Source organism: Rhinatrema bivittatum, chromosome 17 (genome assembly GCF_901001135.1).
Source record: "Rhinatrema bivittatum chromosome 17, aRhiBiv1.1, whole genome shotgun sequence".
In the NCBI taxonomy this organism is placed as follows: domain Eukaryota; kingdom Metazoa; phylum Chordata; class Amphibia; order Gymnophiona; family Rhinatrematidae; genus Rhinatrema; species Rhinatrema bivittatum.
Window position 1 is genome coordinate 43,007,612 of NC_042631.1, and position 21,354 is coordinate 43,028,965.

A 21,354-nucleotide genomic window follows, 5' to 3' on the forward strand; every position below is an offset into this window, starting at 1 on the left:
CCCATGAAAACTTTCTCCAGTACGGGTACCTCCCCAACATCCTCTTCAGTAAACACCGAAGCAAAGAAATCATTTAATCTTTCCGCGATGGCCTTATCTTCTCTAAGTTCCCCTTTAACCCCTCGATCATCTAACGGTCCAACTGACTCCCTCACAGGCTTTCTGCTTCGGATATATTTAAAAATGTTTTTACTGTGAGTTTTTGCCTCTACGGCCAACTTCTTTACAAATTCTCTCTTAGCCTGTCTTATCAATGTCTTACATTTAACTTGCCAACGTTTATGCATTATCCTATTTTCTTCTGTTGGATCCTTCTTCCAATTTTTGAATGAAGATCTTTTGGCTAAAATAGCTTCTTTCACCTCCCCTTTTAACCATGCCGGTATTCATTTTGCCTTCTTTCCACCTTTCTTAATGTGTGGAATACATCTGGATTGTGCTTCTAGGATGGTATTTTTTAACAATGACCACGCCTCTTGCACACTTTTTACTTTTGTAGCTGCTCCTTTCAGTTTTTTTCTATTTTTCTCATTTTATCAACGTTTCCCTTTTGAAAGTTTAGCACAAGTCGTGGATTTGCTTACTGTCCCCCTTCAAGTCATTAAATCAAATTTGATCATATTATGATCACTATTGCCAAGCGGCCCCACCACCATTACCTCTCTTACCAAATTCTGTTCTCCACTGAGAATTAGATCTAAAATTGCTCCCTCTCTCATCAGTTCCTGAACCAATTGCTCCATAAAGCTATCATTTATTCCATCCAGGAACTTTATCTCTCTAGCGTGTTCCAAGGATACATTTACCCAGTCAATATTGGGGTAATTGAAGTCTCCCATTATTACCGCACTACCAATTTGGTTAGCTTCCCTAATTTCTCTTAGCATTTAACTGTCAGTCTCACCATCTTGACCAGGTAGATGGTAGTATACTATCACTATAGTCTTCCCCGACACACAAGGGATTTCTACCCATAAAGATTCAATTGTGCATTTAGTCTCATGCAGGATGTTTATCTCGTGCAGAATGTTTATCCTGTTGGACTCTATGCCATCCCGGACATAAAGCACCACACCGCCTCCCGGGTGCTCCTCCCTGTCATTGCGATATAGTTTGTATCCCGGTTTAGCACTGTCCCATTGGTTGTCCTCCTTCCACCATGTCTCTGAGATGCCAATTAAGTCTATGGCATCATTCACTGCTATACCTGTCAAATGCCACTGAAGCGTAGTTTATCGTTTATTGTAAAGTGATGTGATATCCCTAATGAATGCCGGTATATAAAACCGTTAAATTAAAAATAAATAAATAAATAAATAGGAAGAAATATTTTTACTCAACACAAAATTAAGCTCCAGAATTCATTGCCAAGGATGTAGTAAAGACTGTGAGCAAGAATGGTTTGGACAAGTTCTTAGGGTAAAAGTCCATAAACAGTTATTAACTAGGTAAGACTTGAGGAAAGCCAATACTTATCTCTGGGTATTGGTAGCATGGGATCTGTCTACTATTTGGGATCTTGCCAGGTACTTGTGACCTGGATTAGCCACTGTTAGAAGAAGGATATTGGGCTTGATGGACCCATGATCTGACCCAGTATAGCAATTCTTATATTTCTATGTTCCTTTCCAAATAATTCCTAACCTATTTGCTTAATTTTTTTACTGCTTCTGTCCACTGAGCTGAAGATTTCAAAGTATTGTCTACACTGACTCCCAAGATTTCCTTGAGCTGGGATTATTTTTTCTTTTGTGTTTTACCTTGAATTTGTCCACAATAAAATTTAATCTGCCATTTAGATGCCCAATTCCTCAATTTTGCAAGGTCCTCCTACAGTGCATCCCAGTTTGCTTATATTTTAACTACTTTGAATAATTTTGTATCATCTGTAAATGTGATCATCTCTCTTATTGCTCCCTTTTCCAGATCATTAATAGGGGCATGCTACTATTCACCTCCTTCCATTGAGAAAAATAACCATTTAGCCTATCCTTTAACCAACTGCCAAACTACCATAGGATATTGTCTCGTATCCCATGATTTTTTTTAAATTTCCTGTTCTTCATGGGGGATTTTATCATTAGAAATCCAGATGTAGTCTATTATATTGACTACTTATCCATATGCTTATTTATATCTTCAAAGAATTATAACAGATTAGTAAGGCAAACCTACCTTTGCTTATTCCATGCTGGATCCTTCCTTCATTAAGTCACGTTTAGTCATATGCTCAGTAATTCTGTTCCTAACAACAACATCCACTATTTTGCCTGGCACCCAGCCTCTATGTAGAGAGACCCCAGAGGCCTAACCCAGTAAAAATAATGTGCTTGGAACAGCATAGGACACCTAAAGCAAAAATCCAAATTCTAAGATGGTGGCAGGGTTTATAAAGGCTTTGCACACATCATGTGTTTCTTCCACATGGGAGATCAACACCCAAAACCTCTTAACTAACTATCTTTCTGTACCTCCCCAGGAATTTGGTTCACTCCTTTCAGTAATGTAATCCTTTCAATCAAAGGATGTACTGGGCAGTACCAACTTGCAATTATACAGAGGGTTACATGTGCAGACCTATAGTTTTCTGTTATATTGATTTATTTGCACCTGTTTTAGGAACTTTTCTTGGAGCTAGCTGTAAAGCTGGTTTCAATGGAAGCATGTAAGAATGTAGCCAATGTTGTTAATAATTCACCATTGCTATACTTTAGCCATGTTCTGTAAAAGATCCAATTAATCTCCTGAAACCTGAAAACAGTCTTTCTTTTTTTACCTTATTTCCTTTTGAAAACTCTAGATGGAGCTGGATCCGAAATACATGAACACAACATGTGGTCTCTGTGGTGACTTCAGCAGCAACAAGTCATACAAAGAGTTTATGTTACATGGTATGTGATCCAGTATTATGTTGGCAGAGCAAAGTGATTGGCTGTACTCCAGAGACCATATTATTGATGGGAATCCAAACATTGCTCTTAGCTTGAGCCATTGCTAGATGGCCAATTGCCAACTATATTTGGAAGGAAATTCTCTCATTTTGATTTAAAAAATAACTATTTTCAATCTAACCTGCAGGACATTTTCATCCTAGTCATGTGCATTTCATTGAGGCTTTATGATTTAGTGATGATTCTCACCATACATATTCCAAAATATCCTACTAAACAGTATGTGAAAGTTGACTACCTTATCTACAGTAGACATCAAGCCCGATGTATTTGTAAGCCTTTTATTTATTTATTTTTTGAGGATTTCACTGTTTACTGAGGGTCCATAAAAAGATTTATTTCTGGGACTGCCTCTTCAGGCATAGTCTCCCCTCAGTTAGGCCCAAGGACTGGGTCCTTTTAGGCCCAGGCATTGTATTGAAACCCCTTTCACTTGTGTGCCCCTGAACTCCTTTAAGTGCTGCAGTGCTACAGGGAACAGGCAGGACACAGTGTTGGGTGTTCAAAATAAATGTACTGTGATTCTTCAGAATAAATAAATATCCAGTCAGTAAATAAACTGTCCAATGTACATCAGAATTTACACTGGTTACTGGATCTGAGTAGGTGACCTTTGTCTAAGGCTCCTGGGATGTACATTTGTGTTAGTGGAAGGCTTTTCCTCCAAGCCTTCCACTAACACAAATGTATTATCAAGGAACTCAAGGAACTAATGTTCACTAATGCTCACTAATGTTCACTAATTTCTTGATCTATATGTACTTCTCCTCTCTGCTTACTTCCCAGCTACTATAGCTCTCCCAAGTTCAATACCCTTGTTTTATGTAACTTTGCTCATTTCAGCCTTCTTGTTTGGTTCTCTGGTTATCCCCTAGTTCCATGTAAACCGGACTGATATGAATCCCATTCATGAAGTCCGGTATAGAAATATGTTAAATAAATAAATAAATAAATGTAATTTATCACTCCTGAATGACTAAAGTGCCCCAGTTGGCAGGGAAATCCTAGTATTTATTTATTTATTTATTTAAGTATTTTTATATACCGATAACCGTATTCACATCGTATCAGTTTACATAGATAGAGAAAATACATTGAACAATTTGGTTACATGGCAAACAGAGAAAGGTGAATAATCTTTGTGATAGTCCCCAAGGGAAATTTAGTAAGGTAAAAACAAAATATCTCTTACATTCTTCCCTGAGAAAAAGGAAGACAAATACGAGGCCAGGAAAGTAACTCGGATTTTTTTCTAATATACCAAACCACCATAGGCACATTCACAATATCTAACACAGAAACAGTTCACATTGAATACGTGCAGGTGTAATTCCAAAGTTGGTCTCACGGGGGAGCTCAAACCCAAGCAAAAGGTGAATCAGTACACGTCAGGTCAATGATCAAGCATTCTGAACAAACATCATATAGTACAATCATATAACACAATACATTAACCTTTTCACACACTGGATCCCCTAATGGGAAAACTACAAGTAATTACCATCCAGTTCTCATAGTATTTCTATTACACTAATTCAAATTGATCTCACTGAGCAGGAGAACCAACATAGGAATGGTCATCACACCCCTCCAAATCTAGGAAAACCATCCCCAGTCTGGGCACATGTGGGCTCCTTCAAGCAAAGAACTCACAGAGGAGAGCACTACCAGTCAGGAGCTAACTGTCTCACCAGCATAGTCAATCTTGTCAGCCTTGGCAGGGAACAGAATGAAAACACCAGAAAAATAACAAAACTTATTGCGCAACACCATGAGGAAATGCCATGGAACATCACATTTCATACACCTACAAGGGTGAGATACCACAAGATATGGCCCCTTAACCAGGATCCTGAGGCTCTCTGTGCTAGGGAGAGCATTAGCCACAAATCCTGGAAAAATAAACAATATCAGGACATATCTCTCGGAGAACTAGAGGAAATCCACTTGCAGGGAAATCACATTTATTTATTTATTTTTTCAATGTTATATACCGTCGTTTAGAGAGGTTCCATCACAATGGTTTACAATTATCATAATAATAAACATAAAATCAGTACAGCAAAATAAAAAGAAATCAATTGTTAGACATTGATAATAAAAAAAATAAAGAACACTATCATTTTTTGTGTTTTAAATTTTTATAAAATGGATTTTCTTTATTTTATATTTATTTATTTATTTATTTAAAATTTTTATATACCGGCATTCATGTTGCAAACACATCATGCCGGTTTACATATAACAGGGGTGTACAGTGAACAATTCAATAACCTATTTGTGTAGAAGGAAGCAGTTACAAATAACAAGGTAATAGAACTGGGAGGAGAGAAGAAAAGGGAGAGAATAACATTAGGTATAGGTATTTACATTAGTAATAACATTTTTACATGTGGAAGTGGTAGAATCTGGCTGAATAGAATTAATCGGTGTCCGGGAAAGCTTTTTTAAACAGCCAGGTCTTGAGTCTCTTCCTGAAGGTTGGGAGGCTGGGCTCCTGTCTAAGGTCCGGTGGGATGGAGTTCCATAGAAGGGGGCCGGCTGTTGAAAAGGCCCGATCTCTCAAGGTAATGTGTTTGGTAGTTTTGGCTGGGGGCACTTGAAGAGATCCTCTGAGTGTGTCTCTTGTTGGTCTGGAGGAGTTATAAATTTGGAATGGGACTTGTAAGTCGAGTGGGGTGAGTTGATGGATGGTTTTGTATATTATGGAAAGAGATTTGTAGAGGATTCTAAAGTGAACAGGCAACCAGTGGAGATCTTTTAGGATTGGAGATATATGGTCCCTCCTCCTGGAGTTTGTCAGTAATCTTGCCGCAGCGTTTTGTAACATCTGGAGGGGTCTAGTATAGGAGGAAGGTAGGCCCAGAAGGATAGAGTTACAGTAATCGATCTTAGAAAAAATGATGGCTTGTAGAATGGTTCTGAAGTCCTGAGTGTGGAAGAGTGGTCTAATTCTTTTCAGAACTTGGAGTTTGTGGAAACAGTCCTTGGTGGTTCTGTTGATGGAAGCTTTAAGGTTCATCTGGTTATCAATTAATACTCCTAGATCTCTCACCTGTGTAGTAGTTGGGATAGTTGGAGGATTAGAGATGGCATTGTTATCTGGGGAGATGAGAAGCAGTTCTGTTTTAGAGGAGTTTAAAACTAGGTTTAGGTTAGCCAGGAGATGTTTAATTTCGAAGAGGCAGTTTTCCCAGTGAACCAATGTTTTTGTGTAGGATTCTTTAATGGGTATCACGATCTGGATGTCGTCGGCGTAGAGGAAATGTTTGAGGTTAAGGTTGGAGAGGAGTTGGCAGATAGGTAAAAGATAAATGTTAAAGAGTGTAGGTGACAGTGAGGAGCCCTGAGGGACTCCTATGGATGCGTCCATTCGTGAAGATTCTTTGTTCTGTATCTTAACCTTGAAGCCTCTGTTGGAGAGAAAAGATTTAAACCATGAGAGAGCGGTGCCTGAGATACCTATAGAAGCCAGAATGGAAGTGAGAATGGAATGATTGACCGTATCAAAGGCGGCTGATAGGTCCAGTAGAATTAAGAGGAAGGATTGGCCTTTGTCAAGGCCCATTAATATGAAGTCAGACATGGAGATGAGGAGGGATTCTGTGTTCAGTGATTTGCGAAATCCGTATTGTGATTGGAATAGGATTTTGTTTTCTTCTATGTATTCGGAGAGTTGAGTATTGACAACTTTTTCTAGAATCTTGGCTATGAATGGGAGATTGGCGATAGGACGGAAGTTGTTGGGGTCTTTAGGATCCAAGTTGGGTTTCTTGAGTAGAGGTTTGATGGAGGCCAATTTGAGGTCGTCAGGATATAGTCCTTGGGAGAGTGAGCAGTTTATGATGTCCGACAATGTTTTAGCGATGGAGTCAGGGATGGCCAGGAGCAGTTTGGTGGGGATAGTATCCAAAGGATGGGAGGAAGGTTTCATTCTTCTTATAAGAGTTTGTATCTCTAAGATAGAGATGGGTTCAAGTGTTTCCAGACCATTGTTGTTGAGGGATGACTGTTGAAGAGACTGGTAAAGAGCAGGGTCGGTGGGATTAGAAGGCAGATGAGTTAGAAGGCTGTTGACTTTGTTGTGAAAATGAAGAGCAAGTTCTTCAGCTTTGGATTGTGCTAGGTCGTTGGGAATCTCCTGTGGGATGATTTGGGTGAGATTGGAGACATAGGCGAAGAGGGCTTTTGCGTCGAAGATTAAGTGGTGAATCTTGGATGCATAGTAGTCCCTTTTGGATTTAGCACCAAACAGTATTATCAATCTAATAACAGATTATAATCCCACCCTCACATGGGAACAAGAGAAAAGGGCCACAGTTGATAGCAGGTCCACAGCAAATCTATATCGCTTCTTGGCCAGGTGCCAGTGGCTTGCAGATTTTGCCTCCTGAAGGGCATCTGGAATGCATAAAAGAAATCCTTCCAAAACACAGTCCCTCCACTCCTTTATGGGAATGAAACTGACAATAGTCACCTCCATTCTCTTCATTACTCCCTGGTGGCAAGAGCTTGTAATGATTTGGATAAGGCTTATTTACTATGGTTCCATTTGGTAACAAACACTCAATGTGATGTTTGTCCATAAACCCATTCCACCTGAAATATATGGCAGCATGCTTGTAAATATTCTGCCTTATGCTTGCTAATGAATCTGTCCACATACTCCCATATCCACTCCTCCCAGCGACATTCTATATAGTTCATGATGTGAACTGGAACATAGGGATAATATAAACTAAACATGGCCTTCATTTTCCTCCAGACTAACTGTTTGGCTTGATAGGCCCTCCTTATAGTTAGGCCATGTTCCACAGTGCTCGGAATTACACTCGATTGATCTCTCACCTCCCTGAATATGGTGTGATCTAGAACTCCAGTGTCCACTGGCCCTCTAGGCCCACTACTGATGGAAGACATTCTGATACTTTTAATGTCCAGCAGGGCACTAGACAAGGCTGTCCCCTTTCACCTTTACTTTTTGCTATATTTCTTGAACCTCTGGCCATTACCATATGGAATAATTCTCTTACGGGCCGATACAGTAAAGTCCGCGGGAGAGCGGGCAAACGCCCGCTCTCCTGTGCGTGCGATTCTGTATGCAAATTAGCCCCGGCGGTAAAAACAGGTAAAAGGAGGTGCTAGGGACACTAGCGAGTCCCTAGCGCCTCCTTTTGGACCAGAGCGGCGGCGGCTGTCAGTGGGTTTGACAGCCGACACTCAATTTTGCCAGCGTCAGTTCTCGAGCCCGCTATTAGGTTTGGGGGGGTTGGACGCACGTTTTCGGCCCCTTACTGAATAAGGGGTAACACTAGCACATCGAAAACACGCGTCCAATGGAGGGTTAACAGTGCGCTTCATCGGAGCGCACTGTACTGTATCGGCCCGTTACTCTGGTTTCCGTATAGGCCACAAGTCTTTCAAATTGTCACTATTTGCAGATGATATTCTTTTCACCAATCCCCATACATCTCTGCTTGTTATTGAATCTGACCTAGCTTCTTTCAGCGCTGTCTCAGGCTTTAAAATTAACTGGGAAAAGTCAAAGTTATTGAACATCTCCTGTGACACTAATTAGAATCTTTTCTAAAAGCTCACCACCAATTCAAATGGGCCCTACATAAGAACATAAGAACATAAGAAAATGCCATACTGGGTCAGACCAAGGGTCCATCAAGCCCAGCATCCTGTTTCCAACAGTGGCCAATCCAGGCCACAAGAACCTGGCAAGTACCCAAAAACTAAGTCTATTCCATGTAACCATTGCTAATGGCAGTGGCTATTCTCTAAGTGAACTTAATAGCAGGTAATGGACTTCTCCTCCAAGAACTTATCCAATCCTTTTTTAAACACAGGTATACTAACTGCACGAACCAGGTACACAAACTCATATATTTGGGAGCCTGTATTGGTAGATATTTGAAGGACCTTTATTAGCTGAACTACGTATCTCTGTTTAAGAGAATCAAGCAAGATTTAGATAAATTGGATGGTCTTTCTCTTATATGGCTGGGAAGGATCTCTACAGTAAAAATGATTATATTGTTTAGGTTTCCTTTACCTATTCCAAACATTACTGATCTCATCTAATTCTATCTTGAAAATATGGCAAAAAAAGCTCCTCCATTTTATCTGGAAACAGAGACCTTCCAGGGTGGCCCGCTCTGTCCTCTATCAATCCAAATTGGATGGTGGATTGGGGGTACCTAATTTTCTTTGGTACTATACGGTGGCTCAGTTGCACCCTCTAATTGAATGGCACAATATCAACATGGAGAAACACTGGGCCCAGATAGAACAATCTTGGCTGAATGATATGCCATTACGAACTACCTTGTGGCAACCCTGCTGCTCTTGGCATTATTGCTCCAGTATGGCTCCTACAACCCGGCGTACCTTGAATGTAGGCTTCTTGAAAACATCAACTTGTGGGTCCCGCATCATATTTCCAATCTTCCTCTATTTTTCATAATTTAATTTTCCCTCCATGTCTGCCCATTCAATCCTTTCAAACATGGAAAACTAGAGGCATTCTTCAGATTGAACATATATGTATAAATGGGAAGATGTTACCCTTTGGCATTTTGCAAATTAAATATAAACTCCCTCACTCAGAATTCTTCTCTTATCTCCAGATCACACATTTTATTGCTGACCTCCAGAGGAAATCTGTCTTATCACCCGAGAGATCTCTTTTTGAAGGCTACTGTTCACAACCCCATTTTACGAAGGACTTGATTTCAAAGATTTATATACTTTTAAATGCTCATCTGAAGGATAAGCCTGCCCACATAAGAGCATGGGAACATGAGAAGAGGACTGGTCTCTTATTTTTTAAATGATCAAGTCATCTTCGATCTCATCCTCCATAACTGAGAATAATTATAAACTGCTCTTCAGATGGCACTATACCCCCATTAAATTACATAAATTTTGTTCTCAACTCAATATACTATGTTGGTGAGGCTGTCCTTCACCTGGGACTTTTGTTCATATGTGGTAGAAATGCCTTCATATTCAGCCCATCTGGCAACTGATATCTGTTATCCTATCTAAGATGCTCAAGGAATCCATCCAACTTTTCAGGGTTTGGCTCTCCTTAATCTCCCAGACCATACTGGAGATCCAAATGTCCAAATATTGGTCCAACAATTCTGCATAGCTATGAGAATGGAGATTGCTTAGCTCTGGGAGCAAGATCACCTCCCCTCCGTACAGGGAGTATTATTATGTTTGGACAGAATCTGCACCATGAACAAAATTACCGCTGTAAAACATCACAAGATTGGTAAATTTAATCTAATTTGGGACCCATATTTGACTTGGAGACAATCTGACTGGTCATGTTACCTTCCAAGAGAACTGATTGACATTCCTAGTTCAGTATTCTCAGACCTCAAGAGTTTACTTCGTTCATTTTGATGACACCCACTATGCTGAATGAATTCAGCTTTATTTCCAGGATTGCATGTTGCAGCAAGGGAAGGGAGGAAAGGGAGGGACCTACTATATATCTTAGTAAAAATCTGTTTGCTGTCCTTGTTACATATCTGCATATATTATTTGGTGCTTTGTTGTACCTCTGTTTTTTGTATGTTGGACATCAATAAAAAAATTGTTAATTAAAAAAAACCAAATAAAACAAACATGAACACTCAGCAACAACATACACAGATACAATTGTGAACAGATCCAGCCAGAGTTTAGGTTTAAAATATACAAACTCTACTTGTGCCAAACCTTAAGCTGTTTAAACTTTCTATACAGTGGTGACAATGTCTGGCCAGAACTGAAATTATTTAAAATATACAAATTCTATTTGGGCCAAACTTTTAAGTTGTGTTTATAAAAAAGCTTGCCTATACAAGAAGGTTTTAAGTAAAACTTTAAATGTGTTAAGGCACTCACATAAGCACAGCTCTACTGGAAAAGACTTCCGCAGTTCTGGAGTCGCCACATAGTCCCTAGTCTCCAAGAGGCACACACTGGGGATTACAATATTCCTCTGTGAGAGACTTAAGCAAGCGTGTCAGCTGATATAGTTTTAAAAGAGCATTTGACCATGGGCAGGAATCTGAATTGATTAATTTGAAAACAACTGTAGTTATTTTGTATTTCACCCACTATTCTAAAGGGATCCAGTGTAGGCCCATGAGTATTGGTGTTATATGCTCATGCTCATTTCGAGGTGTTCCAGAGATGATAGGGGCTGCAGAGTTTAACAATAACTGAAAAGGGCTCAAGGAAATATTACTGCTAAATTCCACTTGCATGAATCATAATTTCAGCTTATTACAGTCCGGCCACTGCACCATGATGACTGGGAACTCGATGACCCTTCATTAGATAAGCAACTCCTCCCAGTTGCCCTGTCAGCAGTTAGAATAACGGGTGACCTCCTGGTCCCAACTCAAGGCCTAATGACAGACAGCAGCCAACACAAAACAGGCTGCCCTCGCACAAGATCTCTCCCTTCTGACTATCATGCTGCTTGATCTACCGCATCCATCTGGTCAGCCCATGAGGTGCTGTCTGCCTGACTCAATACTGGGGGGGGGACCTCCATTACCTCTTCCTTCACTACCACATCCGGCTCCTCTGCTGGGCTGGGCACTGAGGCGTGTGGTAATTGAAAGGCCCTTTCACTGTCAGCTAAGAGACTTAGCAGGGAGTCAACAGCCCTGCTTAAACATACAGTCTAACCCTGTCCTTGGTTATGAATGCCACTACTCTTGCGGCTCACGGCAGATTTGCTCAGTGAAGTCAATTCTTGGCAGCTTCCCATCCCCACACTCAACAAAATTGATTCGGATGGCAACATTAAAGTCACTCCCACACTGGCATCCGCTTCAGTGAACATTGCTGCAAAGCACCAACAACCTTCAAGAGGCACCAGCTGTAACCACTGAAAGGAATGGCACTCAGTGCATTCAGCCATGCCCATCATGGTCCATTCCGCTAAAAACAGCTGCAATCAACCATGATAGCAAAAGTATCAGACTTCCTTTGTTCCGGGCTTAGGTAGACTAGGTCCTACTAACTGAGGTAGGCTAATGCTTGGAGCGTTCCCACTCATCAGGTTGCTGGTAGCTCCAGTATTCATCATCCAATCTTTTTCCAGGCATGATGATGCGCTGCCGTTTGCCACTTGGAATAACGGAAAGTCGGACATGTTAGGTATCTATTGTACTTGGGCCTTTGCAGCGTCACCACAGACTGCAACACTCCTTGCTCCAACTCCTCAATCTCTCTCTCCGCATTAGGGCCGAGTGCATGTGTTTTTCCAGAATCTCCTTGTGCATCTGTAGCCCTACTCCTCATGCAGGCTTCTGAAGAACTCCAGAATGACTGGCGGGTGATAATGCATAGCTCAACATCACAGTCCTGTACACAACCCTCATCTTGCTGAAATCTTGGGGAATGCTGACTCTCCAGGCTGTCCCTTGTTGGGAATGGCGCTATTTTGGTACATTTTCGAGGATTCTTCCTAACATTATTGAAGTCACGCAAAAGTTGAACAATAGATTTAGCTTACACACAGTCCTCTTCCACCACCCAAACAATGCCTTTGGGTCCCTGTTCAGGCACCATCTGTTACCCCCCTTCTTCAGCTGTACCAGAATGCAGGGGCCACACAAAATCCCCAGGGTCAAACTCACTGTCCCAGACATCTCAGTTTTATCTCCTTTCACGCACTGACCACCACTGGGGTGCCAGGATTCCACCAGAGAGGAGAAATACAAACCTTTGGGGCCCTAAGGTCTTGGGGATGGGTACCCTTGTACAGTCTCTTTCTTCTTCCAGTCACTCTTTCAATAGTACGAACTCATGTAGATCTCAGCAGGATGGCTTTTAATTTAAGAACAGGCAGACTTGGAGTGATGTTCAACTAACAATTTACTGTAACTTAAAAAATAGAATTCAGGCCAAAATTGCAAAAAACATGAGGATACATAGCAAAATAAAAATTCCAGTGCCACAAATTCCTTCTCCATCTTCAACCTCTGAGTCAATATCCAAAGTCCCTTCTTAGTAAGAGGAAAGAAAAATAGCTATCTTCAAAAATAAGCAGGGAGATGGTGGTGGGAAAATATCTCCTTCCTTTCCCAAGAAAAAGCTCCAAAAATCAGTTTCCACTCCTCAGAAGCCACAGTCCTCACTTTCATTGGATGAAGGACAAAGTAGCACTTAGGCAACTGCAGACTTTAACTGGTTGCAGAGCACAAAAGCCCAAATCCCTCATGCAGGGGATAACAGCCCTTCTGAGATGAAAGTAGTCAAAACAACTCTCTTAAAGGTCCAAAATCCTTTATTTTTTTCTCGTGTCAGTTGGACAGTCCCTCTTCTAGGTATGTGAAGGCAACTAGACAGCAGGGCAAAGTCCACCTTATGGGGCCTAAATTAGAGGGAGCCATCAAAACACGCCTTTCCTTTCCAAAAAAGCAAACTACAGAGTCTTTATAGCCTGAGCTGGATTAATCCCAGCACCCTGGACTGGAAAAGGAAAATCTTAGGGATGTCCCCAATAAATGATTTAAAGTCCCCTAGTGTTTAATCAAGGGAAAATTAGTAAGGGAAAAATGTATTTATTTATTTTATTTAAAAGTTCTTATATACCACCTATATAACTGGGCTAGGCGGTTTACAATAATATCAAGGAAGTAGAAATAATACAAAAGTACAATGTATAAAACTATTAAGAGTATAAAAAGCTAGAGATAGTGAGAGTAAAAAGAAAATGTTGAAGTTAAAAAATATAAATAAAATATGGGGAAGTGGGGAAGAAGGGTATGAATGAATACAGTAAATATGGATGACGTGGGTTATGAATTAGGGTGGTTTGGTCTTGTTGAAGGCAATTGAGCATAAATGTGCTTTGAAGGCTTTCTGAATTCTTTAGTGGTAGAAATGAGTCGAATAGATTAAGGTAATGCATTCCACAGAATGGGACCAGCTACAGAAAAAGCTTGTATCTCTTATGCTTAGTTGTAAGAATCAAGGCAGGGTTTTCAGAATTAGTGGGGAGCATTGTTTCTTTTAAGATAACTTCCTCATGTGTATCAGCAGGTATGCTCCTGACCCCAATTGAGTTTGGAAATATGCAGAGGGAAAATCACCTAGCAGAATCATGTGAGGATGTTCCTTCATCAGAAGAAGAGGCCAATGATCTAATTGTAAGTATACTTGTATTTTTTTGGCTAGTATTCAAATGCAAACTGAATCATGAGCTGAGGATGGTTCTTTTCTGGCATTTTTGGCTGAGATTGAAAACTTGTGCAAAACTCTGTTCTTTCATCTTACAGAGGATATGACAACCATTTGAACACTGGCTAAACTGGGACTATGTGTGTGTGTGTGTGTGTGTCTGTGTGTGTGTATACATATATATATATAGTATATATATATATATATATATATATATATATATATATAGTATAGTATAGGCAATATTGTGCTTCTTATTGTGCCTATTAAATCCTAACACCAACAAACACTCCCTTTGGAGTGGAATAAAAGCCGGCTGCCGGCACACCATGTTCCGGTCCGGGGGCTGGTCCGGAGGCCACAGCCACGCCCCCGGAACTCCCCTGGGCCAGAACCATGCCCGCGGCCCCGCCCCAGAATGCCCCTGATGACGCGCCGGCCATGACACGCCCCTGACACCCCCCCGGAAAGCCCCGGGACTTACGCGTGTCCCGGGGCTTGCGCGCGCCGCCAAGCCTATGCAAGATAGGCTCGGCGCGTGCAGGGGGTGGAAGGGGCAGCTTTGAAAATCTGCCCCCAAATGTTCAATTAGCCCTTGAGGTACCACATTTAGTAAAGAAAAAATCCTGAACTGTTCCCGTTTGTTCAACACTTTCTATATATCACCTGCCATCTTGCCTGAGGGAGATTTATTCCAACACTACCCACATAAGATCTTGAAATTGGTGCTGTTTTTCTGTGCGGTGAGGAACTATGGGAGCTGTCAATATAGTAGTGTGTAAACAGCTTTTGTGTTCAATTAATCTTGTGCAAATAGTTCTTTTAGTGCATCCTACATAAATCAGATCACAGGGGCATTGCAATAACTAAACAACCCTCAAAGATGAAGAGCCAGTAGAAATTTGCAAAGGGTACAACGTGTACTTTGAGTTGGTGTGTCTGTGACACACCTGTCACGACCCATTCACTTTGGGGAGCCACAAATGAAATAAAAACTGTCTAAGTTTTTGCTTTTTATCCATTCATTTCAAACAAATGCACATCCCTAATTATTAATAGTAATAATCATCATGATTATGATCACCTGTAGGTATGATAAAGAGAGCAGCACCACACTTCCAAGTGCTCTACAGGGCTTCAGAAAAATTACTGGTTATTTAAAAAGAGTTTTGGCCAAAAATCGATCTGAAATGCTTAAATATAATGCAAACTATTTGATGAAATGTTTTTCAGCTGCATTGTGATATTCATACAGTATTTTAAGGCTATGCTGCCATAATCATAGTCATGATATGTCATTATTTGTTCTGTTATTTAAAATCACAGAAGTCATATCTCTGAATCCAATCAGGTGAATTGATTTCTCCATCTATTTTCTAATAGAGCTTTTGAAATGATGAGATGAGCTAGTTTTATACTTTTTACAGGACTCAAGATGTAAGAGAATACTATCTGGCCCTAACTTTGCGACATGTCACCGGCTGGTGCTAATCGAGGACTATGTGAAAGCCTGTTCTAAAGATGCAAACAACATAGATGACACCAACTCCACTGGCATGTGCAGAACCATTTCTGCCTATTCACAGCACTGCACATTCATTGGGGGACAGCCGTACAACTGGAGGACAGAAAAATTTTGCCGTGAGTAGAAAGATCCATGCATGATTAGGTATCTTCTTCAGGGGAAGAAATGATGGATTTAATGCACATGTATCCTTATCCCAATAATATTCCAGTACAGTTGGTAGTAGTTGGAAACATACATGACAACTTTAGTAATAGAATTAAACTTCCCTTAGAGTATGTCCCTTCAGAGTATGTGTGAGCTCCATTGACAGAACAGCATAAGGGGAGCTTGCACTAATGCTCATAGTTTAGACTTTGAAGAAAGATATCAGAGATCATGTTTGGAGATAAGTAACCTTATTAGAGGCTGGAAAATGCTACAAGAAATGCTGTTTTACAGCAGATGTTGGTTTACATTTGGAGGGCTTGTGGTGATATTTGGGGGTTTTCGCTGATCCAAACTAAAAATGGAAATAAAAAACAGAATCATAGAAACATGATGGCAGAAAATCACCATGTGTCCTATCTATTCTGCCCATCTCCGAAATCCCTACCACTCCCTCATATTTTTTTCTGTGCAGGTAACCAGTTGTAGTGGATTCTGCTATGGTATATGGTATTTGCTTTGTAGTCTGTAATATTTATGTATTTATTTATTTATTTATTTGTTTGTTTGTTTGTTTGTTTAAAGAATTTATATACAGTCTTACCAATACAAAAATGACCAAAACGGTTTACAATATTATAAAAATCAAAATAAAAGATCATAATTTATCTGAATCATAATTACTTCTTTACTTTACTATTGTCAGTCAGTACTTGAATCATAATCCAAGTACTGACTGTCAATAGTAAAGAAGAAAATAAAAACATAGATTGGGAAAAAAAATATAATCTGGTACATCTATATAAATAAAAATGTTAAATAGTTTGTACATCGTCGCTAATCTCGCCAACCGCTTAACCGAATGCGTTCAAATTTGCACACAACATTCACTTCCCATACGGGAAGGATCTTATACACTTACATTACATATAGGACACACCTGTGACAGGTAATACAAGTTTAAAAATTGCTTTCACAAAACAGCGACATCTGTGGCCGTCAGCGCAAGCGCAACCTCTTACACCTTTCACACACACTCAAACACCACACCCCACCCCCACACAGGGCTATAGTCTTTCATTCACACTCCCTCATAACACACAGAAATCATAAGAACATAAGAAAATGCCATACTGGGTCAGACCAAGGGTCCATCAAGCCCAGCATCCTGTTTCCAACAGGGCCAATCCAGGCCATAAGAACCTGGCAAATACCCAAAAACTAAGTCTATTCCCTGTTACCATTGCTAATGGCAGTGGCTATTCTCTAAGGGGTGGATTTTCAGAGCCCTGCTCGCCTAAATCCGCCCAAAACTGGGCGGATTTAGGCGAGCAGGGCCCTGCGCGCCGGTGAGCCTATTTTACATAGGCCTACCGGCGCGCGCAGAGCCCCGGGACTCACGTAAGTCCCGGGGTTCTCCGAGGGGGGCGTGTCGGGGGCGTGTCGAGAGGCGGGCCCGGTCGTCGCGGCGTTTCGGGGGCGTGTTGGCAGCGTTTTGGGGGCGGGTACGGGGGCGTGGCTACGGCCCGGGGCGGTCCAGGGACGTGGCCGCGCCCTCCGTACCCGCCCCCAGGTTGCGGCCCGGCGCGCAAGAGGCCCGCTGGCGCGCGGGGATTTACTTCTCCCTCCGGGAGGCGTAAATCCCCAGAGAAAGGTAAGGGGGGGGTGTAGACAGGGCCGGGCGGGTGGGTTAGATAGAGGAAGGGAGGGGAAGATGAGGGGAGGGCGTTAGAGGATTCCCTCCAAGGCCGCTCCGATTTCGGAGCGGCCTTGGAGGGAACAGGGGTAGGCAGCGCGGCTCGGCACGCGCCGGCTATACAGAATTCATAGCCTTGCGCGCGCCGATCCAGGATTTTAGTGGATACGCGGGGCTCCGCGCGTATCTACTAAAATCCCGCGTACTTTTGTTAGCGCCTGGAGCGCCAACAAAAGTACGCCAACGCGCCTTGTTTAAAAATCTACCCCTAAGTGAACTTAATAGCAGGTAATGGACTTCTCCTCCAATAACTTATCCAATCCTTTTTTAAACACTGCTATACTAACTGCACTAACCACATCCTCTGGCAACAAATTCCAGAGTTTAATTGTGCGTTGAGTAAAAAAGAACTTTCTCCGATTAGTTTTAAATGTGCCCCATGCTAACTTCATGGAGTGCCCCCTAGTCTTTCTACTATCCGAAAGAGTAAATAACCGATTCACATCTACCCATTCTAGACCTCTCATGATTTTAAACACCTCTATCATATCCCCCCTCAGTCGTCTCTTCTCCAAGCTGAAAAGTCCTAACCTCTTTAGTCTTTCCTCATAGGGGAGTTGTTCCATTCCCCTTATCATTTTGGTAGCCCTTCTCTGTACCTTCTCCATCGCAATTATATCTTTTTTGAGATGCGGTGACCAGAATTGTACACAGTATTCAAGGTGCGGTCTCACCATGGAGCCATACAAGGCATTATGACATTTTCCGTTTTATTCACCATTCCCTTTCTAATAATTCCCAACATTCTGTTTGCTTTTTTGACTGCCGCAGCACACTGTACCGACAATTTCAACGTGTTATCTACTATGACACTTAGATCTCTTTCTTGGGTTGTAGCACCTAATATGGAACCCAACATTGTGTAATTATAGCATGGGTTATTTTTCCCTATATGCATCACCTTGCACTTATCCACATTAAATTTCATCTGCCATTTGGATGCCCAATTTTCCAATCTCACAAGGTCTTCCTGCAATTTATCACAATCTGCTTGTGATTTAACTACTCTGAATAATTTTGTGTCATCTGCAAATTTGATTATCTCACTCGTCGTATTTCTTTCCAGATCATTTATAAATATATTGAAAAGTAAGGGTCCCAATACAGATCCCTTAGGCACTCCACTGTCCACTCCCTTCCACTGAGAAAATTGCCCATTTAATCCTACTCTCTGTTTCCTGTCTTTTAGCCAGTTTGCAATCCACGAAAGGACATCGCCCCCTATCCCATGATTTTTACTTTTCCTAGAAGCCTCTCATGAGGAACTTTGTCAAACGCCTTCTGAAAATCCAAGTATACTATATCTACCGGTTCACCTTTATCCACATGTTTATTATCTCCTTCAAAAAAGTGAAGCAGATTTGTGAGGCAAGACTTGCCCGGGGTAAAGCCATGCTGACTTTGGGCCTCATTTTCCAAGCACTTTACCGCGTGCGATAAATTCGCAAATCGCGTTAACAGCTGTTAACGCGATTTGCGAATGCAAATTAGTAAGTTGGTATTCAGGGGGCGGAGTTGGGGCGGAGCATATGTAAAGCGGGAACCTGTTTATCGTGTGCGGCGAAACAGCCGCAGTGTTAGCGCGGCTGCTACCGAGGCTAATAACTACAACCCTCAAATTTGCGTTATGGACTGCGCTACGGGCCAGAAAAGGATTATCGCCATCCACGATAGTTCAGTTCCGGACAGCCTGGACACTCTACCTGGGCAACAACAAGCTAGGTGGAGAGAACGTTGCCGAAATCTCCTCTTGGAGTGAGTTTCCTCACTCCGACGGCCAGCAAATCTTCACTAGAGACCACTGTTCTTTCCGTAGGTCTCATGTGGAATGAGAAAGTGGCCCCCATCCCCCGACGCTGATACCTAATCCCCACCCCGAGTTAGTAGGTGGCCCTCCCATAGGGATTAAAATACCTGTCTAGGGCATAGGCACTATAGTAAGGTTCTCTCTCTCTCTCTCTCTCTCCTCTCCTCTCTCTCTCTCTCTCTCATCTCTCTCTCCTCTCTCTCCTCTCTCCTCTCTCTCTCTCTCTCTCTCTCTCTCTCTCTCTCTCTCTCTCTCTCTCTCTCTCTCTCTCTCTCTCTCTCTCTCTCTCTCTCCTCTCTCTCTCTTGAAACAGGCTGTCCGGAACCACGATGATTCAATTGCAAAAACCGGCATATATCGTGCACTGTGATGAAACACCCAAAGAATCATCGCACACTGGGAAAACATCGTGAATTGCACTAATGTTTTCGTGCATGGCGAAAACATCGCTGCTCGCGGTTTCCCCACTGCACGAAAGAAGCCTCATTTGCATTGGTAACGCCCCCTAATGCGTTACCAATGCGATATTGGAAAATGAGGCCCTTTGTTCCATTAAACCATGTCTTTCTATATGTTCTGTGATTTTGATGTTTAGAACACTTTCCACTATTTTTCTTGGCACTGAAGTCAGGCTAACCGGTCTGTAGTTTCCCGGATCGCCCCTGGAGCCCTTCTTAAATATTGGGGTTACGTTTGCTATCCTCCAGTCTTCAGGTACAATGGATGATTTTAATGATAAGTTACAAATTTTTACTAATAGGTCTGAAATTTCATTTTTTAGTTCCTTTAGAACTCTGGGGTATATACCATCCGGTCCAGGTGATTTACTACTCTTCAGTTTGTCAATCAGGTCTACCACATCTTCTAGGTTCACCATGATTTGATTCAGTCCATCTGAATCATTGCCCATGAAAACCTTCTCCATTAAGGGTACCTCCCCAACATCCTCTTCAGTAAACACCGAAGCAAAGAAATCATTTAATCTTTCCGCAATGGCCTTATCTTCTCTAAGTGCCCCTTTAACCCCTCGATTATCTAACGGTCCAACTGACTCCCTCACAGGCTTTCTGCTTCGGATATATTTTAAAAAGTTTTTACTGTGAGTTTTTGCCTCTACAGCCAACTTCTTTTCAAATTCTCTCTTAGCCTGTCTTATCAATGTCTTACATTTAACTTGCCAATGTTTATGCTTTATCCTATTTTCTTCTGTTGGATCCTTCTTCCAATTTTTGAATGAAGATCTTTTGGCTAAAATAGCTTCTTTCACCTCCCCTTTTAACCATGTTGGTAATTGTTTTCCCTTCTTTCCACCTTTCTTAATGTGTAGAATACATCTAGACTGTGCTTCTAGAATGGTATTTTTTAACAATGACCATGCCTCTTGGACATTTTTTACTTTTGTAGCTGCTCCTTTCAGTTTTTTTCTAACAATTTTTCTCATTTTCTCAAAGTTTCCCTTTTGAAAGTTTAGCACGAGAGCCTTGGATTTGCACACTGTTCCTTTTCCAGTCATTAAATCAAATTTGATCATATTATGATCACTATTGCCAAGCGGCCCCACCTCCGTTACCTCTCTCACCAAGTCTTGTGCTCCACTGAGAATTAGATCTAAAATTGCTCCCTCTCTCGTCGGTTCCTGAACCAATTTCTCCATAAAGCTATCATTTATTCCATCCAGGAATGTTATCTCTCTAGCGTGACCCGACGATACATTTACCCAGTCTATATTGGGGTAATTGAAGTCTCTCATTATTACTGCACTACCAATTTGGTTAGCTTCCCTAATTTCTCTTAGCATTTCACTGTCCATCTCACCATCTTGACCAGGTGGATGGTAGTATACCCCTATCACTATAGTCTTCCCCAACACACAAGGGATTTCTACCCATAAAGATTCAATTTTGTATTTAGTCTCATGCAGGATGTTTATCCTGTTGGACTCTATGCCATCCCGGACATAAAG

At 41.5% G+C, this 21,354-nt stretch overlaps 1 protein-coding gene across 3 annotated transcripts in view; it reads left to right on the top strand.

Moving 5' to 3' along the window:
- Positions 1-21,354, top strand: part of LOC115079264 (mucin-5AC-like) — a 264,061-nt gene that overhangs the window by 23,895 nt on the left and 218,812 nt on the right. For all 3 annotated transcript variants that reach the window (XM_029582610.1, XM_029582612.1, XM_029582611.1), the window contains exons 5-7: positions 2,801-2,891; positions 14,019-14,125; positions 15,584-15,797. In XM_029582610.1, coding sequence (XP_029438470.1) covers positions 2,801-2,891; positions 14,019-14,125; positions 15,584-15,797 — 412 coding nt within the window. The remainder of the gene's footprint in view (positions 1-2,800; positions 2,892-14,018; positions 14,126-15,583; positions 15,798-21,354) is intronic.